The 26,555-nt window shown below is 46.6% G+C and overlaps 1 protein-coding gene across 1 annotated transcript; it reads left to right on the forward strand.

Annotated features, from left to right (window-relative positions):
• Positions 1-1,177: 1,177 nt before the first annotated feature.
• Positions 1,178-24,738, forward strand: FKBP6 (FKBP prolyl isomerase family member 6 (inactive)). The gene is made up of 8 exons (XM_026110903.2): positions 1,178-1,376; positions 2,785-2,874; positions 3,369-3,571; positions 4,874-4,993; positions 5,908-6,102; positions 6,429-6,538; positions 9,625-9,715; positions 21,693-24,738. The coding sequence occupies exons 1-7, from the start codon at positions 1,178-1,180 to the stop codon at positions 9,701-9,703; spliced, it is 996 nt and encodes a 331-aa protein (XP_025966688.2). The 3' UTR covers positions 9,704-9,715; positions 21,693-24,738.
• The last annotated feature ends 1,817 nt before the right edge of the window (positions 24,739-26,555 follow it).

Here is a 26,555-nt window from a genome sequence, read left to right on the forward strand (position 1 = left end):
GAGGAGAACCCAAAGCATTGTCCCTCCAGTTTGGGATAAGATATGGATGTGTGTTTTTGTGACTATATGTTTGACTTATGGCAACTGCAATAGTTTCTCTCTTAGCATCACCCCAGATAAAGCTGAAGATGAGACAAGGCTTTGAAGCCACCAGGGTCCAGTCTTGGAGCCACCCTACTGTGGCCATTAGATGTAGATGGGGGAGCAGGGAAGCCCAGGGATTAGAACATTTGCCCATGGCTCAAGAGACCTAACTTGGCCTCCTCCAAAGGCCTTGGGGCCAAATGCTTTGCTTCTTTGGGGCACTGTAAACCAGGTAACTGCACTACCCTTTTTCATAGGCAGGCTGTGAATATAAAGTGTCCGACTCAAAGGTAGTAACAGATTAGGAGGCTCTTCCACCTGTATATTCAGAAAAAGCTTTTTGTTCAGAGATGGATTTACTAGGAGGTCTGAGACACTCAAATCCGACGGTTTATCTCAGAGAGTGAGGCAGAGAGTGCCTGGGCTGCAGTGCGGCCTGTGGAGCTGCTGCTGGTGCCCAGACAAGCAGCCGTTCCCAAAAAGGCAGTCTGGGTTTCTGTGAGGGAGATAAAGCGAGGAGAAGGCCTGGGAGGAGCTGCTTTCCCCAGGAGGCCCACAGGCACTTACAGGGGAACGGCAGGGAGCAGGGGCCTGAGGCGGGAGCACTCCCCTAGCCCCAGCAGGCCCAGAAGGAGACACAGGGCTGTGGCAGGATGGAGGAGAAGGAGCAAGAGAAGAAGGAGGAGCAGGAGGAGGAAGCCCGTGGGGCCCTGCAACCTGCCGCCGCCGGGCCTTGCCCCAGCACCGGCGATCGCGGGCCCCGACACGCGAGGGCTGTGCGCGCGGACTACATCCCCCAGCGTGCACTGCTTCGGCGCGGCAGGCCCTCCCTTACCAGTGACGTGTGCGGCGCTGATTGGACAATATCCGCACAGATACATGTGCTCCCCCGCGGAGGCGCGGTGCCGGCTCGTGGCTTTTAGGCGGCCTGCTGGGAGGGGGGTGCTCTTCGGAGCCTGATTGGCTGAGGCCGCCGCATGCGCTGATTGGCGCGGGGGGCGGGGCTCGCCGGGCGCGGCGGCGGCGGTGGCGGTGGCGGGCGATGCTGGGCTGCGGCGCGGCCCCGGGTGGCGGCGGCGGCGGCGGCGGCAACATGGCGGGTCCGGGACAGGTGCCAGAGTGGGGGCAGCGCCCGGCAGGGCAGGCCCCGGGCCCCGCCGCCCCCGCGTCCCCCTTCCAGCGGCTGGTGCAGGCCCGGCGCCTGCAGGACCTCAGCGGCGACGGAGGGGTGCTCAAGGAGGTGCTGCGCCCCGGCGCTGGGGAGCCCGTGGCCCCGGACGCCTCTGTGGCAGGTACAGCCGGTGCCGGCCGCGGTGCCCCGGGGCTCTGCACTGCCAGCCTCGGCTGCGCGGGCCCAGGCACCTGCACCGGGGCCCCCCTGTGCCGGTGCTGCGGGGCCCCGGCAGGGCTCGAGGGCAGCGCTGCTGCTGCACCCTCGGGACAACCCTGCCAGGCCTCTGGGGCCCGTGTTAGAGTTTAGCCCAGCTCTGATGCCCTCCTGGCGCCTGAGCGTCCTCTGCCCCGTGCTACCGGCCAAAAATCCTCCGGTGAGCACCACGTGAACCCGCAGCACAGCCCCCCTGCTACAGGGTGTTGTGTCCTGATTCGTCTGCGCAGGCCTTTAGGCTTCAGCTCAGCTCCCCGGAGCTTCACCCTCCCCTGAGCAGCTTCCTCCCCCAAATGGCTGTTGTTGAATCTCAGTGTTCGGTTAAGGGAACTAAGAAAAACCAAAATCCTTGGAAGCTGTAGACTGCAGTCAGGGTCTCATGCTCACGTGTGTCCTTTACATCTCAGTGCAAGGTCTCTGTGGGCCGCAAGTTGCATGTTGGAGGAAGTGAGGAGGACAGAACCTGCTTTAAAAGATACCCTAAGCCTGTAGAGGGTAGATGTTTGCAGGCTGACAAATTTGAGTGCTTCGTAGGACTTTAAGTTCTTGTTCTGATACCAGTGCTAAAGTGCTTATACGGTAGTATGCCTTGCTGCTTCAGAGACTGTCTGCTCTCTCTTATCAGTACTGTAGCACTTGGGATAATCTGTTTAACTTCTTGTGGTGACAGATTAAATGAAAGGACATCTTGACCTTGAGGAAAGCAGGATTTCCAGGTTCCACCTGTGTCCACAGTAGATAGAAGCAGTCTGAAGCTGAAAGCGGTTCCTGTTCAGGGCTTAGTCATGTCATGAGGAACCAGTTGTAGAGGGTTTTCTGCTCTGAATGAGAACTGTAGCTACCCATAGAGCTCCTTGGAGAGCAGCAAAGCTCAGTGGGGTATGTTTCTCTTCCCAAGTTTTGGGTGGGAAAGGCTTTGTTACATCTTTCTGCAGATAATGGAGGTAGTTTAATTTTTCTGGCCAAAGTTTCCATTTTCCTCCTTCACGAAACTCTCATCAGCTCTTAACAAAATCACATCTCTCGATTAGATAGGAATCAATACTGTGAAACAGCTATTTTTTCTGGTGCCAGTGTTAAAACACAGCCAACACCACTTGGCTACTTTGTTGTGATCAGGTTTTTGGTATAATCACAAGGTGGTTTGTGCTCCCTCTGCTGCTCTACAGCTCAAGGGGAAAGAAAAGCAAGGTGAAAGGAGGTTGGTGTTGCAAAAGCAACTCTCAGTGTGCCACTGATGGTGGTGTTACTGGTCGTTAAGTCAAACTGTTGCTTTGTCATCTTTTCCCTGCTGCTCGTTTTGGGATGTGCAGTGAAGTACTCTGGGTACCTGGAATACGCAGATGAGCCCTTCTGCACGAACTGCTACAGGAAGCTTCCTCGACTGATGAAACTTGGAAAAGGTAAATTTGAGCTGAAAAGTTTGTCCTGGGACTTGAGCGTTTTAAAGACCTGCCCTTTACGACATATTAATTTAGACTCTGTTTAATGCTTAGATTATCTGAAACCTTTAAAGCTCCATGCAGGTGTTGGTCAATCTAGAACTGAGTGCCCTGTGCCTCTCTTGACCATGGGAGTGAACAGCTGTGCTGTCAGTGGTGTTGCTGGGTGCTGTCCTGGAACAAATACTCTCTTAATGTTTTAAAATCACCTGAGAGATGTTGATGCTTGCTGTTTGCTTGTTCCCATGGCCGATTGCCTTGATAATCCAAACATCAGGAGCAGCAGTATGTGGGCACAAGTTGTCATCATGGTGGGGAGTTGACTTTTGCAGTTACTGATTTTTTTTTTTTTTTTTTTTTTTTCTCCAGGCTTTAAGAGAAATCGTTATTCAGAGTTGGGGAGGGAGGGTTCTGTTTTTGAGATTCTCATGACCTTTCATTTCTTGTTGTGGCAGACATTACGCTAGGGGGGCTGGAAATTGGCCTGCTCACCATGAAGAAGGGAGAACTGGCAAGATTTGTCTTCACACCGGATTATGCCTATGGGAAACTAGGCTGTCCTCCTCTGATTCCCCTGAATGCCACAGTCTTGTTCGAAGTGGAGTTGCTGGACTTCCTAGACTCGGCTGAATCTGACAGATTCTTTGCTTTGACTGCTGTGAGTTGCCTTGATAAGGTTTGAGCCATAAATCTGGAGGCTAAAACTTTGCCGTTGTTCCCTTCAGTTGCTGTGGATATAGGATCATATGTTAAACATGTTTAGGTTAATGCAGGTATGAAGACCCTAGGCTGCTGGCCTCACTCGTGCTCTGATACAAACATGTGCTCTTTGCTACTGTCCCCACACGCTTTGCTCTCTTTGCAAACTAGCATAGAGGGAGAAGCTTGGTGCTACTGAACTGTCTTTGCTTGCTGCAACGTGGTGGAGTTGGTGGAACAACTTCCATTTATTTCAGCTCTGCAAGAAACCTCTTGATCTCACTAGAGGGCACCAGCTTCCAGGAAGTTCTGTGAAGTGGCAGGAACAGTAACTAGCTGCCTGTTAAAAAGAAAAAAGTCCTGTTAGTTTGCTGAGTCAGTGTGCCCCTCCTCCCTTCCCCCCCCTCCCCCCCCAACCCCTTCCACCAATTTTTGTCTTTGCTTCTTGGCTGCTGTCCCAAGTGCTCCCTCACTGTTCGCTTTCCTCCCCGGTGAGTTGCAGTGTTATTGTTAGTTCCCCCTTTTCACATAGAAAGCTTTGGGCTGTGGTTGTGGGTCAGCGGTCGGGGCACAGGCAGCAATGCTGATGGAGGGAGGCCCTCTTTATTCCCCCATTGCTGTTGCAGAGGCCCCTCTTTCCACACACTCCCTGAGAGCAAGCTGCTCTGTCGTTGCATGGGGAAGATCTTCCACCCCTTCCTCCCGGTTGGCTGCCCCTTCTTGCTAACTGCCCTACTCAGAGCTGGTTCAAACTCTCAAACCTAGAAGAAAACCTGTGCCTCGGTTTTCTGGGTTGGTGTGTTATGCGGTGTCTGGCCAGCCCCAGAACTGGCATGAGGCAGGAATACACAGCTGCCCTTGGTGAATGACAAGCCATTAGAGCAGTGTAGACTTTCAGGCAACTTCACCTTTCATGCCAGGAGTATGGTTTGTGTGTTAGCCGTCTGCTGTGCGTTAAGCAGGTGAGAGAGCTGGGCAGGATTTAAGGACAAACTCTTGCTTTTTTTCCCTCCCTTTGGTCCTGATGAGCTTTCAGGCTGGTTTTGTAGCACTGCTCACCAGGAGTTGTCAGCACAAGAAGAGTAGTGGCGTGTTGCAGCCTGGAGATGGGAAATGCCACATGGCAGTGGCCTGGCTGGACAATACAGGGGCCTTGGCAACGGTCTGACTCCTGCTCTGTGCGTAGAAGGGGCCTGCAAAGGACTCTTCTGTCCATGATCTCTGCTTGCTTGAGTTGAAATTCAGGTATTTCCTTATACAGGAGCAGCAGGGTGTGTTTCCGCTACAAAAGGTGTTGAAAGTGGCAGACACAGAAAGAGAGTTTGGCAATTACCTCTACCGTCAGCAGTGCTTCATGGATGCCAAAGACAGATACAAACGGGTATGACACTAGAAAGATGTTTTTTCCATCCATGGGCTGTAGAAGTAATGATTATTAAGTGCTAACTCGTCATAACAAGTATGATTTAGAGAACAAATGCTTAAATTTTATTTTCCAGGTATAGTTTGTTATTTAAGAACAGACCTTAAGTGCCTGCTTTTGTATGAGCAGCAATGGTAAATGAATGCCATTGAAGGAGGAGAAGGGATGGCAGAAATACGTTGACCTCTTTTTCTTAAGCTTTGCGCCCTGTGGGCTCCAGCTGTGACAGAAGAGTATATCTCAGTGTCTTTATGAGCTCTGAGCAGTTTGCTTGATTGCTTTGACTGCTGAACTGGGGCCTTTCAGGTCAGCTTTCCCTAGGAGAGGGTATAATGCAGTGTGGTCTTGTATTGCGGTAACATTCTGGATTAATGCTTTCGGAAGTAATTTAGGATCCTCATGCTCTGGAAAGAGGTGTCCAGTCGCTTGAGTGCTTTAACTTTACTTTTAGCCCCAGGAAAGAGAATGTTCTGTTTTTTCCTGAACTGTAAATTTGTGAGATTTTTCTGTCTTCCATTTGAGATTGCTTTCTCTTGCTATTTCTTTCTCATAAGAATATTTTAAGTTTCTCCGCTTTGATTTCACTTACATCTTTGCCCTTAAAAATCTGGTTCCTGTGTGTAATTTTCCCCTCTTTTGCTTTCTAGTTGCTTGATAGGTTCCTAAAGCTGTGTTGTACCTTTAGGAAGATACAGAGTCCTATGCCTGAGCTGGCTAGTCATGCTGATAATGCCATGCAGTATTTTTAGGATTCTGATATTTTTAACTGACCTAGGTAAATAGAAACATGGATATAGCTGGCTGATCAGATGGATTTCTTACTTTCCATAACAAACCCATGACGTCTTGATGCTGTTTCTCTGTTTGCTCAGGCATGCTCCATCCTAGGTCGCAGCCCTTCCACTGAGGCAGAGCAGCGTCAGATTGATGCTTCTAAATTGCTGGTGCTCCTCAATCTCTCGCTTACTTACCTGAAACTGGAGCGTCCTGCCCGAGCTCTGACATACGGAGAAAAGGCTTTGGAGATCGACCAAAGAAATGCCAAAGCGCTATTCAGGTGTGGCCAGGTGGGCTAAAATAATTCCTCTAGGAGATGCATCAAGCAGTGTCCCAGTCAAACTGCCCGTGGGGAGTACCTAGAATATACTGAAGAGAGCCACTAGACTGTGGGCCAGGGCTCTAAGCTCCTACAGCAGGCAGAGTGGTTTGTCTGCATTTGACCTGCCGGAAAATCTGGCCTTCTGTAAATCTGTCACACAGCCCTTTTCTTAGGGGATTCCTGAACTACCTGGATCGGTCTCAGAAATGTTTGTGGTTGTGCATGTTTCAATCCTGAAGAATGGTAGCGAGTCTATATTTATCCTTCAATGTATCTGTCGTCTTTCAATGACAGGCTTGTCTCTGCATGACAGAATATGAAAAAGCCCGGGATTTCCTGGTCAGAGCTCAGCATATACAGCCGTTTAACCACGATATTAACAATGAGCTGAAAAAGTTGGCAAGGTGAGAGACCTCCTTCCCATTGCTGGGGAAGAAGGGGTGTTTAGACAGCCTGGAAACACCCACTCGAAATTAGTTTAGTGTTTGTTAAAGAAAATAACTATTGGGGCTAGTAAGGGACTGGGGAAAATGCAGGTCTTTTTAGCATGGAGAAAATTGGTTCAAATATTTTGCAGACACATTGGTTACAGGCGATATGCGAGAAGCTGAGAGTATCCACGCTTTCCGTACAGGTTCTCTGGGGGGATATCCGTGTTGTACTTCATGTGAGTAGGTGGGTCAGGCTGATGACAGAAAGGCAGGGGCTGCTGAAATGCCTTGAAACCAATGAAATACTGTAGGTTAGAGCTTATGATAATAATATGCTGGAATAATAAGCATGCTTCAGCTTCCTTGAAGAGGATGGTGGATTACAGCAGCTCCTCTGCACTGCAAATGCTTCACTGTACAATGCTACAAATACTAATGTTAATCTGTAGGAAGGTCTTAAAAATGAATTTCTTGCTGTCTTGGAGGCAGTAAATGAGCAATCCTGAAGGCAAACTTTCTCTTTGCCCACAGGCTGAGTACAGCACAATCCTGTCAGCCGTAGTCATGTTTTAGTCCCACCAAAACATGACTAACACTAATCTCCATCCTCATTCTTTTCTTTGAAATCGGCAAAAGCACTAGCTAGTTCCCGAAAATGTGTGCTGTACTGCTGGCACTGCTGACAGATGCAGAGTGCAGCGAAGTCCCCGGCTTCAGAGATCACAAAATGGCCCTTGAATAAGGACATTTTCCTTTGCCTCAGATGCCTAACAGTGAAGCGTGGCTTGTAGGGAGCAGTAACATCTCTTGTTAGACCAGTTGGCACAGCTGGAAAAGCCAGTCTCGCTGTGGGCTGAGTCCCTTTGTCAAGTGACATTTAGTAAAGGGCTGTGCCTGCACATCTGTGTCTGATATATCAAAATCTCTTTTAATAGTCTGTGACAATGTTAAGTCTTCAGACTTCTCCTGTGACCTCAGAAGCATGGAGAACTTGAAGGCAGTATTAGTTGCCAGTATGGACATCTGAAATGCACCACTTACATTCGTTCTAGTCTGTCTCTGGGTGCACAGCTACCGAACTGCTAAATAAACACAAGTAGTTCTAAAATTGTTCTGAATGACTAGGTAGCTCCTCTTGGAGGTGTGCTGTATGGATGGTGTCAAGGACTCATCGGTGCTAGAAGTATTGATTCTAACAGCCTCGTGTTATCTTGGACTCATTCCAAGTACATCAACTGGTAGAAGAAAAATCTTGCTGATAAGGTTGGGCTTGTCCTGCCAGGAAGCAGTGAGGCATTCTGACTTCAGGGAAACAGTGCACAGGCTTGTCAGCACCGACTCTGGAAATGGCAGCACAAACAACTAACGCACATTGCGGTAACCTGAGTACACGATAAACCACTGTCGTCTTGGAGTTTCTGCTTCAGTGCCAGTCAAAATTGCTGTGTTTTTTTGCTTTTTACTACGACAAAGGGTGAAATTAGTATAAAATAGTTGAAGATGATGTATCGGATGTTGTTAATCATGCCACACCTCAGGCTAGATCTCTGTAATGTTGCCAAACCGAGCTGCTTGTGAAAGCCCTTCATGCGATCTGGCAAATGCTTCAAAAATAGAATATGAATCAAAATCTTGTTCTTAAAGTCTTTCCATTTCTTACTGAGTACATTTATGCTTTGCAAAAAGGAATACTGTGTGTTAATAGCTTGCTTTTGCTGTCTAAAACAGAACTTTGAAAAGCATCCATTTAAAAACTGAACAAAGTTTTCAGCAAAATTCACTTTCACCAGAGAGAAACAGGGAAATCCTGGGCCAGGATTTTGTGGAATATGTCTCGTATCAGCTATAGTGTAGTTTTATAGTCTTGTTGGTCTCGAAGTGGCTGGCAGTTTTATCAGAAGACAGGCAGTATATCAAATCCAGAATAAAATGTGGTTGTTCCGACATCCAGCATGAATCTCTGCCTCTGAATGAGTAGCTCTTGAGTTTCCTGCTTTGGTAGGTGATGTTTTCAATGCCGAGTGCCTGCTAGTTGGAGGCCAGGTAGGCATCCCTGGTCTGCTTAGCATAGACAGACATGACAGTGTCTATCTGCAAGACCTAGTGTTTCGTTCAAAGAAATCTCAGCGCAGTAAGTCTCTTAAGTTCTGGACACAGAAGGGCTGGTGGAAGAGGGCTAGGAGGACGTTGGCTAATGTCACACCTCTGCTGCAACGTGCTTCTGATGTGCTGTAAAAAAAAGTCTGCTTTTGACCTTATACGGCAGCAGAGGCAGTAAAGCTGCCTATACATGCAACCATTTATCCCTGGGACAGTGCCCAAATTGAGTCACCCTCTGGGTCAGGGATTCTTCACCACTGAGACCTCACTCCTGGTGAGGTAGGAACACAGGACATGGAAGATACTGTGCTTCCTCCCAGCACCCTGTGGCACTGCTGCTTGGAGAAGCAGTAGCTAAAATGGAGCAGTCTGCTCAGCTTTTGCCATGCAAATACGACTCTGGCAGAGAAGTGAGAATGGAGGAAGAAGTATTTGCTATGTGATCCACATATTCTGGACTCATGTCCGTGTAGTCCCCTACCCATCCTCTGCCCAGATTTGAGAGGTCAATGGTAGATAGCTTTTCGCTGTACCTTACCAAGGAGCAGGGCACTTGGAGGATGCCTCCTGCTAGGCACTGGAGTAGCTTCTTGCACAAGGAATGGCAAAAGTGTAGGAGATACCAAACTAGAGTATAGGATACAGGTGGGGGATTCCTCTGCGTCATACACTTGCAAAACTGCCTTAGAAAGCATCTGGCTGGCAAAAATCAAATGATCTAATTGGCTAATAGTCACCAGCAAAGTGGGGACCCAAGGTCTGGTGATGAGGCACAATGTTGCCAGCTCTCATACCCTGGCATGGCAGAAACAAGGGCTTGGAGCAGCTATTCCTTTGCTAGCAGTATGTTCTTTGTTGTTAACTAACTAGTTTAATCTAAGGGGAAAACTTTCTAATTGCGGCACTGATTGTTAACTGTCCAGCAATCCCATGACGCCATGGTGTGCTCTACTTTGCAGCTGTTACAAGGACTATGTGGATAAGGAGAAAGAAATGTGCTGCCGAATGTTCGCCCCTCTCAACTGTTCTCCTCTATGACCAGAAATAAAGGTAATCAAGTCATGAAAAGGGCTGAGGTCTCCCCAGACCTCTGATACGTTGCCTGGACAGTGTTTTCAGGTGGGGAGCCAGTTGTTTTTCTGCACAGGAGGATTTTAGAGGCAAAATGTAACCTAAAGGGGGTTGTGGAAGGAAAGGGGCAGGAGGGTAGAGTGAAAGGCTACTGCGCTGTCTGCCTGGAGAGTCTTTCCTGCCAAGCAAGCTGGCATGGAGCAGGAACCTGAGACTGGCAGCACTTGAGTAAGTTTGGTTTTGTTGTTTTCTGTGCTGCTCATCCCAGCTATTCCCTCTCGGAGCCAGGGGGAGAAAGAGCTGTGTAGTCTTGTTTCTCTGCCAATTAAAAGAAACAAAAAAATTGTTCCTGTCAAACTTAAGAATTGGATTTCCTCCTCCCTTCCAGCACTCCTGTCTTGAGCTGCTGGAATGCTTCACTTCAGAAAAATCTAAATATTTTATTTCTGGCTTTTTTTGAAATATTAAAAAGCCTGTTTGTATAGAAAATTTCAAATAGATGTTTTGGTCTCTCTAAAGTCTTAAATCTTCTAGCAAAATTGACAGGGTTTATAAATGCACAAAGGCTCTTTGATCATTCTTTTTTTTTGTCAAAACCTTGGGAGGGGGGCTGAGGGGGAGTGGAAATCTTCGCTGGTCTCTTGCCTCAGGGTAAGCCCTCGGGAAAGGGTTGTGGAAAATGACAGCAGCCTTCTGTCAGAAAGCATCACTAGCTCAGGGCCTTCAGGGGTTGCTGCCATGCGATCTCACACAATACAGCAATATTTTGCTGAAAATGAGTATTAGCAGCCTTTCCGTCATGAGTGGTGAGAATGCAGGATGCAGCCATGGCATTTTAAGCGTGGCTCTTTCTAGATTCTCTTGTCTGTGGTTGCGATGAAGGTAAACTAGTATTTGAGGAAGAGGTTTGATTGAATGGCTGCTTCATAAAGCAACACATCTCATTCCTGACTGGATGTGCATCCTTGCTGTAGTTTTTACCCCTCCTGTCTGCCACAGGCCCCTGATCTCAGCTGGGCATATTGCTAAGCTGCTTAAGAGCACAAATTCTTCTGCTCCAGGTTCATGAGGAGACTGGCCAGATCTATTAACAGGTACCTATCCCCAGGCAAACAGCTATGAAAGGGGGTTTTATGACTGACATATGGTCTGGCCAGAGGTATGCAGGAAGTCCGTAGCTCTGCACTTGGCAAGGAGGCTCTGAGTCTGTTTGCTGAATTTCAGAGACTTGCAATTTGAAAGCCTATATGACTTGCGTCTCACATTTCTAGCTGTAGCACTTAGCTGTGCCTGACCTGGGGAACTCATGTCCATCTGTGTGTCAGCTGGCCCTCCTTCATGATAGAACTTGGAATGAACCTGATCATCTCCTGGGTTCTGAGAAAGACCTACTAGAACAGAAAGCAGTGTCTGGCAAAGCATGGTGGGTAGCACTGAGTCTTGTCATGGCTACAGTGTCCGAGGAATGTCTCCTAATTGGCATCTGAAACTTCGTTGCTAAAAACACTGACTTCCCATGTTAATTTTTGCTGTATGAGACCCTCCAGGCTGGGGGGAGAAACAATCCCTTCTTGGTGGTGGTTTTACATAGTTTTATTTCTTGCTAGAGCATTTGGGGTGTGTGTGTGTGGACGAGGGCTACCTTAATATCGTTAATGTTGGGAGAAACAGGGTAAGGTTACGTAACCTCTTTCTTCCTGAAAAAAGCTTGGCAAAGATACTGGCTTCCACGTAGTTAGTTTAATGTGACATAGCTATTGTCGTAAGTAAAATAATGTCTTCAATTAGTGGCGACTGAGAAGTGACGCAGAATCTGCTGGAGAAGGGCAGAGGAGAAACCTCTGTTAGAGGAGAGTTTCTCCTGAGGAAGCTTAAAGGTTTGGCTGAGCTGGCTGTCGGCAGAGTTTCTCTGCTGACCTCTATGGATGCAGCTACAAGACTCTCCTGGAGTTCTGCCGCTTTACATAGATAATTGAGGGCTGTCAGTCAAAAAGGTTTTTCACCTTCTCTGAACTCAGTTTTAGTAACAGTGTATAAATGTCTTCCAGACAGATATTAATCAGACACCTACATAACACACCATAGTGCTTATTTGCTGCTGTTCATTCATCTTAAGAAAAATCTCTTACCGGAGGAAGCTCTTGAAGGGCAGGGCCTTGTGCTAGCTGGAAGCTGGTTTGCTGCAGTGTCTTGCTTAAAACTGCCTTACATATTCAGAGAGGAGCAAAGCAGTTCCAGCTGAAACTCCCACTCTGTATCAAAGCACCAGTAATTAGTCAGAAATGAGGCAGAACATTCTTTTGTGTTTTTTGACAGCTTTGTACAAGTTTGGCTTAGGGCACGAGCCATACTTAGTCCAACAGGCCTGTTTCATCCTTTCTGTCTTAAGTAGTTAGTCATTAGGTGGCCTGTAAACTTTGCCTGTAGCTCGCGTTTAACGAGCCAGTGGAATCACAAAAGTTAGGGAAAACTTTCCTGTTTACCAGCTGGCAGGTACTTGCTAAGCACTGAGCTGACCAGTTGTCCAGTTTGCCAGCTAAATGACTTAGAGTTGTAGCCTTGGCACTTTCTCTTTTATGGCACAGTGCTGTATCCCTCTGATGCAGAGCTCCTACCCAGGTAGGTTTGATGCATGTTTTGGTGAATTCTGGCACGCTTGTTTTTGTTACAGGAACAAATGGTTTGTTTTTCTGTACTAAATAGTCCAGGGCTGTGTTGCATTTTCCAGAATGACATTTAAGGCCAGACACGCCTAAATATACTCATCCTGCCTAGTATTTCTGTATCCCTCTCACTGTAGACTCTAGTTGCTGTAATTTCCGCAAACAGCATCATGCTCAGGATACTCTTCCTTCCTTTTTAGCGGAATACACTTTTTTCCTTTTTAGTGGAGTTCCAGGTAAGAATAAATCTTAGCCTGCTGAAATTTGAGGTCACTTGTTCTGATGCTTCCTAGAGGAGTTCAGAAATATTCAGGGGTAGAAACAGAAGTGAGAAAACTTATGGCCTTAAATCTGTCCCTCTGCAGTTCCTTGCAAATACAATAGTTTGGGTTGCATGCTTGCCCCTTTGGGGGTTTGGGTTGCTTGCCTGTGCCTATACGCCTGTGTGCTGTGTAGTATGTTGGGGCAGGTTACTTGGTATGTGTATAGCTGAAAGTTCCTCATTGTCCCCTGAAACTGCAGACTGTGGATGGGCTGAGGACCACTGGCTTACTGGAGCTTTCTGTTCCACTGAAGAGCACAGCTTTTTGGTGAAAGACTTCTAAACCCTGCAACAAATGGAATTTCTTATCATTACTGTAATCCTTTGTGAGCAAGAAAGAATTTAATTATGAAGAGTGTAGACAAATTCCCTAGAAATGTCTGGATTCTAGTAGAGGGTCTATGGTGATGGTTTCATTTCAGAAAGATGAGTCTCTTTGAGTGTCCCCCCCGAAGCTGAAAGGTTGCCTCTAGTGTGCATCTCAACTCCAGTACATAGGAGAAGTGGTCTCAGCAGTTGAGAGCGTACAGGGAAGTGTTCCAGTGAAAACAGACAATATTGAAATTATGGCAGGAAACTATGACTCTGAGGTCAAACTGGAGATTGCTACGAATAGCAGGGCCTAGCAGTTTTGAAGCCATTATTTGGTGAGAGTTGGCTGCAGAATTGGGGCTGTGTCGCCAGGTAGAAGTGAGTATAATTGGGCTTAAAACCAGCAGCAGTTGCCAGTTAAACTGACCTAATAAGCTAAAAGAGACTTGCAAATAAGCTGAGAAGTATGCACATAATACAGTCAAAACTCCTGACTTGGGAAAGCTCCAGACTTTGAGTAAACAGCAACTTGCTGCTTCCCCTCCTACTTTCCCTTATTGCTGAGCTGAAGATCTAAAATGTACCTCCTGCTGGGACTGTCCCTACCCACTGTGTAAAGCTGAACAGCACAGAACCCAGCAATTTCACTTCTTCTTTAGAAGATGCAAATTATTGTACCACAGAGATGTCCTGTGTTGCGAAGGAAATTCTGTTAAGTATCTGCTTTATGCTAAGTATTGCTAGAGCTAGTGGGAAGGCTTGAAGGATGACTTAATTAAGCATTCTCCTTGCTAAGCAGAGGAAGGAGAAAAGCTTTAATAAGGTGGTTGGTGGTTTTTTTGTTTTTGTTCAGATCTCTCCTCCTCTGGCATCTTTCCTTTTGCAGAGTTCTGCAGTTGGAGCTTATGGTAGTGTCTATAACAGCTTACAAATCTTCCAGAAAGGTGAGGGGTCTCCCAGAAAACTGCAAGTGGAGTAGTGCCTGCACCACCCCTGGTCTAAGGATCCTCTGCCACATGTTTCCCAGCCCGTTGTACTAAACACGGGTGTCTGGGTTTTTTTAGACCATGACAACAGGTCTGGGTGAAAGATGGTGTGGAGAGAACTGAGGACCGGGACCAGAAGGTTGCTGTTGGGTACCTGAGTCTGGGATACTGTGCTCTTTGAACCCTGACGTGTGTGTGTGCTGGGGGTTTGAAATGTGAAAGCTTGGTTACAGAAGTCCTTGATGAGGGCACTTATTTCACTAGAAGCAGCTTTGCCCAGACCTGGAGGTCTGACCTGGGCTTGCAAGTGAAAAGATCATGTGAAAAGGAAAGGCGAGAGACCCATGCAATGTCTGAGAGACTGCTCTGCCATGCCTGTCCTCCAAGGGCAGTGTGGCACTTAGTAAAGTGATGGTTCTCCAGCCTCACCAGAGGGCTGCCTGCACACCCAGCCCAGGGCCACCCACTCTGAACATCTAGCAGATACCTAAAAGCTTGTTTCTCCTTCTGCATGTTCACACACGAGCCTCCCAGGTGAGGTGAGAGGGATGTCCTGACTCTGCTTCTCAAGATCCTGGCTGTCTGCCTGGGACCTGCCTCATCATATTTGCCCTGCTGAGGGCAGATTGAGCCCCCAGTGAATATTCCTATGTGAGCTTTTATTTCTTAGAGCTTTCCTAAGCAGCAGGAAGTTAAAATATGCCGACTTCGCTGCTGGTATTGCAGATCAGTGGAGAGTGGAAAAAGATGCTGGGCTCTTCAGTTTCATTCCCATGATAATGCTTGGTTTATCATGCAGTTAGAATTTTAAAGATAATGGGCTATGTGTAAGATGTGAATTTCCTTATGAGGAAAGATTTAGTTTTGCAGAGCCTTCAGAGTTACTGGCTTTCACTTCCAGCAGCAAAGATATGAATGGTTACTTGAGGGCTTTCCACAAAGTACCATTTTTAAAGTCCCCTTTCTCTACCCCATGTGTTTTGGTGTGATAAGTTGTATGAAGTGCAAGTAAAAATGTTTTGCTGCGTTGGAGGGCAAAAAGGCAAACTGGATAAACCTACCTCAAGCATGTAGTGACCAAACAGGTTTTTTGGAGCCTGCTGCAGGTGTGTGACTCGTATGCCTGGGATCAGATTATGGCTTAAGTGTGCTGTTAGCTGAGGCACAGAAGCCCCCAGTGCTGCTCTTGGTTCTTGCCACATTACAGACAGTGCAGTGAGCAGCCCTCCATGGGCTTTTCCCATCGCAAGCAGCAGACAGGCAGAACTGGCATGCCTGGCCACCAGTCCTGCTGACCCAGCGTGCTCCTGGCTTTCTTTCTGAACTAGCAGACGAAATGTCTCTACCCTGATTAGTTTTAGATTGAGATTTTAAAAGATCGTGCACAGCCTTGAGCAGCAAAGCAAAGGGCCCTTTTCCATGTAATGGTGTGGGCTTGTCCTTCCTAGTGTGCTTTCTTGGAGGGCTGAGAGTATGGAGCAGTGGAATCGTGCCTGTGAACAGTGTATCATCTGGAGCTTGGAGGATGTTACTGCCTCTGAAGAATGAAAGATGTTTTTCAGTGCCTGCTTATTTCAGTGGTGCTGCATCCTGAACCTGAGCAGAAACACGGAATGATCTAAATCACGGTGTGCATGGACATAGGCCAGCCGTGGCTAGGCTGTTGTCCCCGTTTATACTATCAGCACTGGGAACAATCCGTGTTGCTGAATGCGAGTGTTGTGTCTCACTACTTCAGCACGGTGTTGCACAGAAGAGCTGTGCTATCAGGACCAGGCACCAGAGCCTCTAACAGCGTTCAGAAGCAGGAGTAGCTGGGACCGAACAAAAGACAATTCTGACATACACTAGAAGAAAAAACATTCAATTGATGATGGTGCAAACCATGCCCTCATGGCTGATTTTTGGAGGGGGATCCTAGGCTAGATCATGGCATGAACAGCACCAGGGCATTTATTGTTATGTCTGGCATAGTGGCAATAGTGCTTTGCAACAAGACAACTTTTATGATGCTTGGCACCAAGGGGTAGAAGGTACTGATGACGATTTCACATCTGGGGATACTGCTTTTGGGAAGGCTCTTTGCTGAAGATGCTGGGAGTGTCTTGGCACTGTTGTGAGTTGGTTTGCAGATCTACAGAGAAAATGGATGCTTGCTTCCTCTATTTGTGGTAGTGGTAGAGATGACCTTCATGTGCCTTTCCCAGTAACTGCTCTGCTTTATCGAGGAACTGTTGATTTGATATAATGCTGAGCATTACTGACAGTGTAGTTATCTGAGCTTATGAAGTCCTGGGAGCTGTTTTAAGGATCAGTTTCAGCCTAGACTTGCTAGATGAAGTCCTTTCTGACTGAGATAAGTGTGTGTTGAGTAGTTCATCCATTCCTTTCACCTTCCTGTAATTGTCCCTCTTGTAAGACCTCTTGTTCTCTTGAAAGTGGTTTTGTTGTTTTGTCTGGGGTGCTGATTTAAGGAACTCTTTTTTAGAAATACTTGGGAATGAGCTTTACTTTTTGTTTCCCCTCTTTGCTTTAAGTGCCCTTGCCTTATCATAGACCTGAGCAGACTGGACAAACCCTTCTGCCGTGATCTCAGGTTCAGGACGATAGTGCATGTCATCAGCATTCAGTGTCTTTGAAATCAAGACTTGTTAAAGCGCTCTGGTGAATGTATCCTTCCACTTAAATGTCTGTCTGGCTTAGAGGCAGTGCTTGAAACTCATCCTGGATCATTTGCAGTGCTGAGAATCATAAATTGACTTACAGAAGAGGCATCCTGAGGAAAGCAGACATGTGAACACAGATCTTCAGATGGCAATGAAAATTCCTATAGCTTTTGCGCCTTCATCTTTGAATTTTGACATCTGGTGCGCCTGTAATAGGGTAGACATAATAGCTCTTGGTCAGAGAGCCTGTTCAGGCTTAGGTTTCCTTCAGACCTGGGAAGTCTCTGAGCTTCTGCATGTTCCTTGTAGTGCTTCACTCTAAAGACAGGCTTTGTGGTAATCTTGGCCACTTGAAGCACTAACAGCTGGACATCCCCAACCAACACATTAGAGAGAGAAATGAGAGTACGGCTTACTGCAAAATCACTTTCATAGATAGCAGATAAGTGGTGTCCTAATTTCAGTGTTTCACTGAAGCTGTCTTGCATGCTTGGGGACAGACTCCCTGTGATGGAGATGTGTAGCGTGCTCTTTTAATAATTGCCCAGAGAAGAACATGTGATAGTCTAGTGTTTTAAATAGCTAAGCTGTTTCTTCTCTACATATGACAATGGGTGACCCAGCACATCTTGTTATCAACCAGCTGATAACAACCTCAGTGCCTACTGCTTTTGCATCCAGCTCCAGCCTCTTCCTGCTGCTTTTGATGTGCTTCAGAGCTAGAGATCTGTAAGAAAACAGTGTGGAGAACTGTGCATCCTTTCCAAGCCTCATGCTTTGAACTCTAAACTGATTGATGAGATCCCTGTGCAATGATTACAGTACTGTGCTTCTATGTTTGCCATTGCTGGGCTTTCTTCTTGCCATTCAGAAGGGTTATGGCTCACTAGTAACCTCTTTTGAGATCCACATGATGCATTTAAGAGAGAGCATGCTTACTTCCTGGTAGCAGTAGCATTTCTCCAAGCTTTCATATCAGAACAGAAGTTCCTTTTGGACTTGTAGGGTTTTGGGTGAAGAACACTTCTCAGGCAATTGCCTTTCAAGTAGGTCTTCGCTCCTTTGTAAATCTGTGCTCCAAAGGTGTGCATATAACATGCACTTTTTCAAAGTGCTCTTCTGCAGCTGTAGGATGAGATACACCATATTGTTCCAACTACTGAGTCAAAACTTTCCTTCTTTTCTTCTCCTTAGTCAGTGGCCATCCCATTAGGGTTTAAAGAGGAGTATTCTTACTGTAGGCAGAGTGCCTCCCTTCCAAACACATGGAGGCTACTTTTAGAGAAAAGTAACTTGTCTGCTGAAGACCTTTCTCTGTGATGTAAAAGCCAGGCTAGACTTCCAGGCTATATTCTCTCCACAAAGTTGATTATTTGCTTCTATGAGAAGTGCGCTTCTTGCTATGGGTTGTCTCAGTGCAGTACTGTTGGGAGCTGCTGCTTTAAAGCATGGGCTTAATGAGAGCCAAGCTGGCAGGAGCTGTGCCTTGTTAAGCGCACGCTTGCTTTCCAGAGGCCTCGTGTTTTGGCAAAAATTTGATCTGCTACGTTAGGTGCCCTCATGGCACTGTCTTTTCCTACAGCCTTTCTAGAGACAGGAAAGGGGGAGCTGGATAAGAGGCAACTACAGTTGCTTATGTAAGAAAGGAGCTTAAACCAATTTTAAAGCCTTATTTAAACATTATGTGTTAACTATGGCTTTAACACAGTAAAAGTGGTGATGATTATAAATGACCAGTGACCTGGCATGTTGTTTATTGCAAATTGATGATCAACTGTCTTGTCTTTATGAAGAATGAATTAAAATAGCTGGTACCAGCAGACTTGTGTCTGAACTTCAGAGTGTGTGTGCGTTGCTGCCTTGTGTGACTGAGTGAGCTGCTGCCAACCTGCTTTTGAGGGATGGAAGCAAACGTTGGAGTGGAGTCCGCGCTGGAGCACGCTGCTCTACCTGCAGGAGCAGCAAACGCTTTGAACGCGATCCAGCTCTGTGTGTCTTCGGGGCCATGTGCTTCCCTTCCACTTTTCTTTTGATTGTGTAGCCATTAGGTGGAAATGAAAGAGATGAACTGATCAAACACTCCGTGGAATGGCTTTAGGGTTCCAGTTTGAATATTTTTTTAATTAGCTGCATGTAAAGACTTTATTACTTCAAATAGCAGCCATGAAACCAGCAGACTCGCAGTGTGATCCTTTGTTTTTCTGGTGCACGAGAAGCCTCAGTAGCTGTAGGTTTTATACCCAGCTAGACCCTCTGAACCACAGCTAACAGCCAGTGGAAACATCAAGTGATTATCTTATAAGTATGCCTATCAGGGACACATAAAAAGAAGTGCTGCGTGTGTATAGTATTAGACTGACAAGTAGCAGAGGAGAAGGCAGCTGCATTTTAACAGGAGCAAAGATGGTTTTCTCTAATAAAGTACAGAATACTGTAGCACATCAAGTATAATGATATTTTTCACTTTAGAAACACTTCTTTCCTTGCCCTAGTTGCTAGGACTTTATGCTGCGACCTAGAAGAATGATTTAAGCATTTTTTATCTCTGATTAATTTTCAAAGGATGAAGAAAAGAGATCGGTTGAAGTGACTGCTAGTAGTTTTCTCTTTAGAAACCTCTTGGGCAGGGTGGACACTGGATAGCGCTGTCAGCCTGAAGCTGAGTGTAACACAAGATATTCCCATTATCTGTGTGAACCTGCGGTTTTGAAAGGTTTGGCAATAAAAGGTTGCCTGTTAAATGAAACTGCAACATGGGATTTAATTAGCCTGAGTGAACTAGGACAGTGACTATGTGCTGACTTGTTACTATGTATCCTAGTTTGTGCCAGACTAGAAGTCTGCTAGGGGCTTATTTCTGGCAATCTTGAAAATTGTTCAACTGTTCTGTGCTTTTATTAATCCAAACTGTAAATTTGGGCAGCCTTTGCAAGAGGCTGATTGTCTTGATTCAGACTTACAGTCTCATCCCGTTTCTGCTGGATGTCCTTTGAGTCAGAGGTATTGAGTTGTCTCGTGTGGCTCTGAAAGCATTATAGCAGAATAAAACCTTGGTTTTTCAGGATCACTGGGAGAGATGAGTAATCTGGTCTGACCTCATAGCTATCCCTGCTTTGAGCAGGAGATAAGACTAGAGACCTCCTGAGGTCCCTTGCAACCTCACTGATCTTGTGATGTAAGGACAAAATAGTTGTCTTTCAAGGATGTCGAATATGTGAGGTATACGTTTTGCACATTGTGTGGTACTTCATCTTCTCATCCTTTAGTCTGGGAAGTGTTTGTTTTCCTCACAGTTACTGCTTTCTTGCCTTCTGGTTAGCAGTCTGTAAGTTGATATCCTCTAAGGAACATGCTTCTCTATTTCGCTACTAGTAATTTGATTTAAATTTGCAGAGATCGCTGCTGCAGCAGAGCTGGCTGAACGTGCCAAAGTGGCTGCAGCCGCTGAAAGAGTAGCAAAAATTGGTTTGGGCTGCTAGTGTTCTTGAACTGGGAGAAGATAGCCGTCTCTTGAATGTACATCCTTTGATCCTCAGAAAATCTGTAGGACAGGTATGGGATATCTTGTGGAAAGGTTTCCAAGGATTTTGTTTGACTTTTTTCCACAGTTCATCCCATGAATGATGGAGTGATGAGACTGACTTCCCAGCAGTGTTTCAATACTGTCTGTATTGTGGCTAATTAGGGAAACACCCTCCGTATCAGTACTCCTCCACGCATGGCCTTAGTGTTGCCAGTTGCGGTAGCAACATGAGCAGCACAATACTGAAACGTGTAACAGGCACATTAAAAAGCAGCATGAATGCGTGTAGTGGATGTGTTTTGTCCCAGATTCTTAGTGGCTTTGGGGGCAATAGGGAACTCAACAATATCCTTGGAGGTACCACATCTCCCCTGTAGAACTTCGCTGTTTGACCAACACTTAAAAACTAGCAGCTTGCAAGGGCCAGGGAGCAGGCGGTGCTGGGCTGTCAGCAGGGTGAGGCACTGGGAAAGCATAGCTAGAAGAGGCACTGAAGGAGCAGAGCTTTTGGCAGCAAGGTCAGTGCTGTTGAACTGTAGCCATGTAGAAGACAAAGTAGGTGATCTGAGTCCTGATCAGTGACCCAAGAGATGCTGCTTTGAAGTACAGAGGGGAAAAAAATTACGTCTTAGAAACATGTCTGGTTTATAGCCAGAGGAAAGCTTCCCCTATGCCTAGGTACTGGTTTTCCTTCTAGTAACATTAAAGAGCTGGAGTGGTGGGATGGTGGTAGGTCAGAGAGGGTGGTGGATAAGAGGGAGAGGCTTTGCTTGGTACCGAATCTGTCACGTCTGTGTCTGCCGGGACTTTAAGATGGGTAAGGACCCAACTGTAACTGTGAGTGATGGGGCAGGAGGGAACTAAGGAGAAACAAAATGCTGGGAGTACTGTGTACCTTGAATCTATTGCAAGTGTCTTAAAATTGTGGCTAGGCCCTTGCTTGGTAGTAATGCCCTACGCAAACAAGAAGGGGGATGTGCAAAGAAGATGGGAGCAAACATATACAGTGAAAAGCAGTAGAAAACCCTTGATTAGGAGCATGGTGAATCCTCCGGGAGACAGAGGACTAATTTCCCAAAGGCAAAGAGCAAGCATCCCGACAGTGGGTTTCCCAGAATGGGTTGGAAAAGCACAGGTGGCTTGTAGCATAGATGACCCCATATAAGGAAGGAGATGGCCTCAAGGGCACTTTCAGGGTTTCTCTGAGGTGGGCTTGTTACTTTTGAGTTTATATTGCTTAACATTCTATTTCCTCCAAGCCCTAGGTGAGGAAGCTTTTTGGCTTTCATGGGAATTTTACTGTTCCTGTTCCATTTGTGCTAATCCACAAAACTCTTGGTGACTCTTTCAGGGCTGTTGTAGACATGTGCTATTAATGATTGACCTTTTAATGCTTATAGCCACTGATATAGATATAAATAGAAATAAAATGAATATGTGACCATTGCTGGAACATTATTGACTGTGGTATTTTATTATCCTAGGACGTCCCCAGCCTGTGATAAGAACAGTTCTTAGACAGAAAGGAGGTCTACCTCTGGGCATGCAGAGAACTCAAGATAGTATCTATGTTCCAGAAGAAGGAGGAAAGCACACTGTCTTGTTTGGAGAGTGTGAAGTGGAGGTTCTGTTCATCTAAACACAAGCCATTTTTCTAGAAGCGGGTTCTTGTTTTCCAGTTCTGAGGCTCAGTTTTCAGAAAAACAAAGTTCTACTGTGTGAAAGAAGAAAATGTCCTCTTCTCTCTGTCACACTCTGAAGAAAATTTTTCCTGACATCCTACCTCTTCCAGGTTCTGGGCTGCTTTTGGGGAATCTGTGAATAGAAGTAGGATGCCATGAAGTCTTGTGTTGTTTATACAGATTGTTCTTTAAAAATTAGGTTTAATATTAGTTCTTGTTCTGAGAAAATAAACCAATCTGAGAGCTAATGCTAGCAGGACTTGTGCCAATTTATTGTGCAAGAGTGATGAATGTCTCTTTCAGTGTAAGGAACTGGAATTTGGAAACAGGGTCCAGTTTGTTAGTATAGCTAGCTCCCTTCTAAGGCAACACAGTGTGTTTTGCTCTTTGTTTTGGCTGAACATTCCTGTGCATGTTGATGCTAAATTTCAAATTACTTAAGTAACACCAGCTTTTTTCTATTCAAGTATCACTGACCTTTCTAGCTTTGCTCAGGTTGGTTTCCTTCTGGAGCAAAATCCACCGTATCCTCCCTGCACGTCTCTGAACGCAGGCCTTTGTGGTGTGACTGAGTTAATAAGTGCAAAACCAAACACCTCTTAGTGAACCCGTGGCAGGCAAGCACAGAACTACCAAGAAACCACTTAAATTCCATGGAGGAGGAACCTGGTAACATGAAACGATGTTTTCATGGTATTTGTCCCATCCATGTTTGGCTAGGATGGATAAGGTCTTCAAAACATAATTCAGTGCCTTGTTGTCGACTTGCAGGGCATGGAGGGTTGCCCGTGGTAAATGTGTGTTCCAAGACGGCCACTTGCCAAGAAAGAAAAGCATTCTTGTTTTCCCCAGTTCTGCCAGCATCTTTATGGCTTTTGCATTCCATACCACCAGACTTTGACAGTATCTTAAAATAAAATGCCCTCTCTGTAAGATGTCCTGAAAAGAGAAAAGTGGAGGAAAGCTTTGGGTTGGCAGCACCTTCTAAGCACACTTCTGGACCCTTCTGCTTGTCTATTTATGCTGGTCCTCTGCCTCTGGAGAAAGGACATTCTGGCAGCTTAGAAAAAGAAGGTCAAATCCTGCTGGGCTGCTTAGTTTGAAGAACGAACAGATACAAAGGGAACGTGGAGTTTGGGTCGTTTGTCATCTTTTCCCTAAGAACAATCAGACTATTTTTTCCTAGATCTGCTTTTCCCAAAAGATTCCAAGAGTATAAATCTGGTGACCAGAAAGGAAGAAATGCGGCTGTATTATACTAATTTTCTTAAATTATACACTGAAGTGCTTTATCTTGCTTCCGGAGTCTTGATGAATAGTGTGCAGTGATAGTATTCAACTGAAATGCAAATATTGCATGTAAGGTAGTCGGCAAGACTTTTAACTTGAGTTGAGCAGGCAACTCAAAGCACAGGCTTCGATTTAAAGATTACAAGCCTGTGCTCTTGTTTTGTTAAATGTGGCCAATTTGTTGTGTTTGGATTTCCATGGCTATTGTGGCCAGGGGCTTCCCAGCTGTTCTTCTGTCACACGAACTATGCAGGCGGCCTTATCTCCAGCGCTTTTTTTCTTTTTCTTTTCCAGGACAGTATTAAAATCTTATCCCCATCAATCTCCATTTGGTTGGCAATGAAGTGGATGACTTGCTGATTCCTTTTTGCTGGCTAGACACTAGATGGCAATGCATCCCTCGTAATACTTTGTCAAAGGCAAGCAGTTCAAGGGTTCGTTTCTGAGGGGCTTTGTATCTGGATATTGGTCTTTTTTGTACAAATTGTTCCAATAACTTCCTTTGATCAGAAGCTGATGCCAGTTCCACACAAGGAACAGAGAGCTTAGTGTTTCATGACTGTTAGAATAAGCCATGAGGCCTAGAGACATAAATGTGGTAGAGTTTTCTAGTACAGGATGGCTGTGCCTTCTTGAGAGCTTCCTTAGCCTTTTACAGATCTGACATGTTTTGGCATTTGTCTGATAGCCTTTGGCTGCTGGTGTTAAGTGAGCACAGGTGGGTGCATTTGAAAGTGGAAACTTGTACCTGCATAAATAGCTGACACTGCAAAGGCAGAACCTGCAGCTTTCCAAACTTGAGTGGAGAAAACTCCTCGTGGAAGGCATCAGTCCAGCAACATCTTAAGTGCTCTGCACTTTGTGCTTGGGTGCTGGTGAGATGGCTCTCTGCGTAATGCTGAGGAGTTTTGTAAGTCTTGGCGAGATCTCCACTCCTCCTGTCAGCTGCCTGCTGCACACTGCAGGGCTTCCAGTAATGGCAATTATTCTTCCCCGAGGATGTCTCCCAGCCCGGCCTGTAACTTGCGTTTGACCTAGAGTCTATCCCTAGGTTGATGGCTAGTTTGCTGATACATTAAGGACTTCTCACTGTTAACTAGAGCTGACCAAAGTGTGATTTTCAATTTTTCTCTTATATAATAAATAACTGCCAATAGTTACTACTACATTCTTTTTTTTAAGAAATACAAACTTTCAGCCTCTAGGCAATAACAAAAATATTACTGGATCTTTAATGAGCATTAAAACAGAAATGCAACTCTGAGAAAAACTGAAAATTTTTGCAGAGAATCTCAAATTGTAATTGTTAATCAGTAAACTTTGACCTTTAAGTTTACTATTAGGATTTTTTGACCAAAGTGCCTTTTTTCCCCCCTTCTCTCTTCAAAATAGTTTTACAAACATCTTTGGAGTGTTCCAGGGAGAAACTGTTGCAAAGGCTTGTTACCTTTTACAGTTCAAAAGTGGTCTCGTATTTCCAGTTTGGGTTTATCTAATGTCAACTTTCAGCTTCTGAACCTTGCTAGCATTCGCTAAATTAAAATACTATCTAACATCATGTGATGTGGGTGTGCTTGAGTTTAACCAAAACCTAAGATACTGTCTGCCCTCAATCCCTCCTTGTCAGTTTGGTTCCTCAATCTGTGAAGCAAAGATAAAACTTGTATGAAGCATTAAAAATAAATCCCTGCCTCCTGTGTGTCAGCGGTGAGTCAGGTCTCCCAGCTTGTTGCCCTCCCTTGCAACGTGCTTGGTGCCAGCAAGCCCCCAAGAAGCTCGGTGGGGGCAACATGACCCAACTCTTTGGCCTGTTGACTCCAACGGCAGCTAATGCTGCAAAGCTTGGAGAGCACTGGTGTGTGTCCACGTCCCCGCTGGGTCCCCTGTTCAGTCCTGGTCTTGCAGCCTCTCCTTTGCTCTCCCGGGAGCAGCAGTAGGCTGGCGTTGTAGGCAGGTCACAAATATGTGGGGTGGCTGAGCTGAAGATGGGGTGGCACATGAGAACCCATGGAGGGGATGCTGGAACGTGCTCCAGGTTTTGGCAGCTCCCGTTATGCTCTGAGCTCAGCCTGGTGGCTCTGGTTTTCTATCTCCTTCCCCTCTGCACAGGCTGTCGGGGTGGGAGATGCAGGGACCATCGCGGCCACATCTGCTCGGAGGGGCGAGGGGTGCGCTGAGCACCCTGCGCCGGGGGCTGCTGCCGTCCCGCGCAGCGCAGGGCTCTCCCGTGGCTGCAGCAGCAGCTTCGCGGGCAGCCGGGCGGCTGCTGCCTTTGCAGCTCGGTGGCTGTTTCTGAAAGTCAGCAGAGCGGAAACTACTCGGTGGCGCCAGCTGCCTCGCTGCTGCCGAGCCCCGAGCGGGCACCGAGCGCGCCTCTATTTTTACATGTCCTGCTCTCCCTGCCCCCTCGTTTGTGTTGGCACGGGCTGGAGAACGAAGCCGGTTTAATTGGCAGTTGTGTTTGTGGCCAGGGTGTTATGAAAAGGTTTTCTGTCTCTCTCTGTAAGTTACACTGAATATGTTTTCATTCTTAATATAATATTCACTTCATTATTAGCTGAAAGAGGCTCTTTTGAAAGATTTTTTTTTTCTTCCCCCCCCCCCTTCCAAAAATATATTAAACAGTCCCTTCATGCAGCAGTGCTCTGAGGGCCGGGATTGTCTGCCGGAGGGGAAGTGAGAAACCCGATGGTAAATGGGATTTATACAGAAATTCCTTTCTTTCCCAGGGTGCTTAAACAGTGCCCCAATGTGTTGAAACGGCCGCTGGCTGCGACGCCCCGGCGTTGTTGTTGCTTTTTGCCGAGCACGAGAGCTGGCTTGGTTGCGAGTGATGGATGAGGTGTTCTCCGCGGGGGGAGTTCGGGGGAGACCCGCACAGCGCGGCGCCGCGATGCAGTCGCGTTCGCCCTTTCGCAGGCTTTTCCCCGTTGCCGTCCGGTCTCCGCTCCTTCCCGCGGAGCGGAGACACGAGTGGGTGCCGGCTGGGGCCGTTGGCACCCGGAGCTGGAATTTCCTGACGGTAACTGGTCATGCATAGCTGGGCCCGGCGTCAGGAAATCCTGTGTGCGCTTTGCGGGGTTACTCAGCTCGTTGCTGTATTAGGTGGCAAAGGCTTTTCCTGCATCAGCAAGGTTTGGGGAATTTGTTCTTTGTTAGGTGGATTTTAAGGGGCGTTGCATGCGGCTGGGGCCCCCGCGTGCTGGTCGCTCGCTGCCGTTCTTTTCACGGCTCTGCAAAAGGTGGAATTTCTGTAAGGTTTTTGCCTCTGATTCTGGGAAAAACGCTCTGACCTGCGGGAGGAGGAGTGGAGAGCTGCTCTCGGGGACGAGATCATCTCCAGAGCGTCCAGCCTTGTGTGCCTCCTGAGGCTGG

This window comes from Dromaius novaehollandiae, chromosome 19, assembly GCF_036370855.1.
Source record: "Dromaius novaehollandiae isolate bDroNov1 chromosome 19, bDroNov1.hap1, whole genome shotgun sequence".
NCBI classification, from domain to species: Eukaryota; Metazoa; Chordata; class Aves; order Casuariiformes; family Dromaiidae; genus Dromaius; species Dromaius novaehollandiae.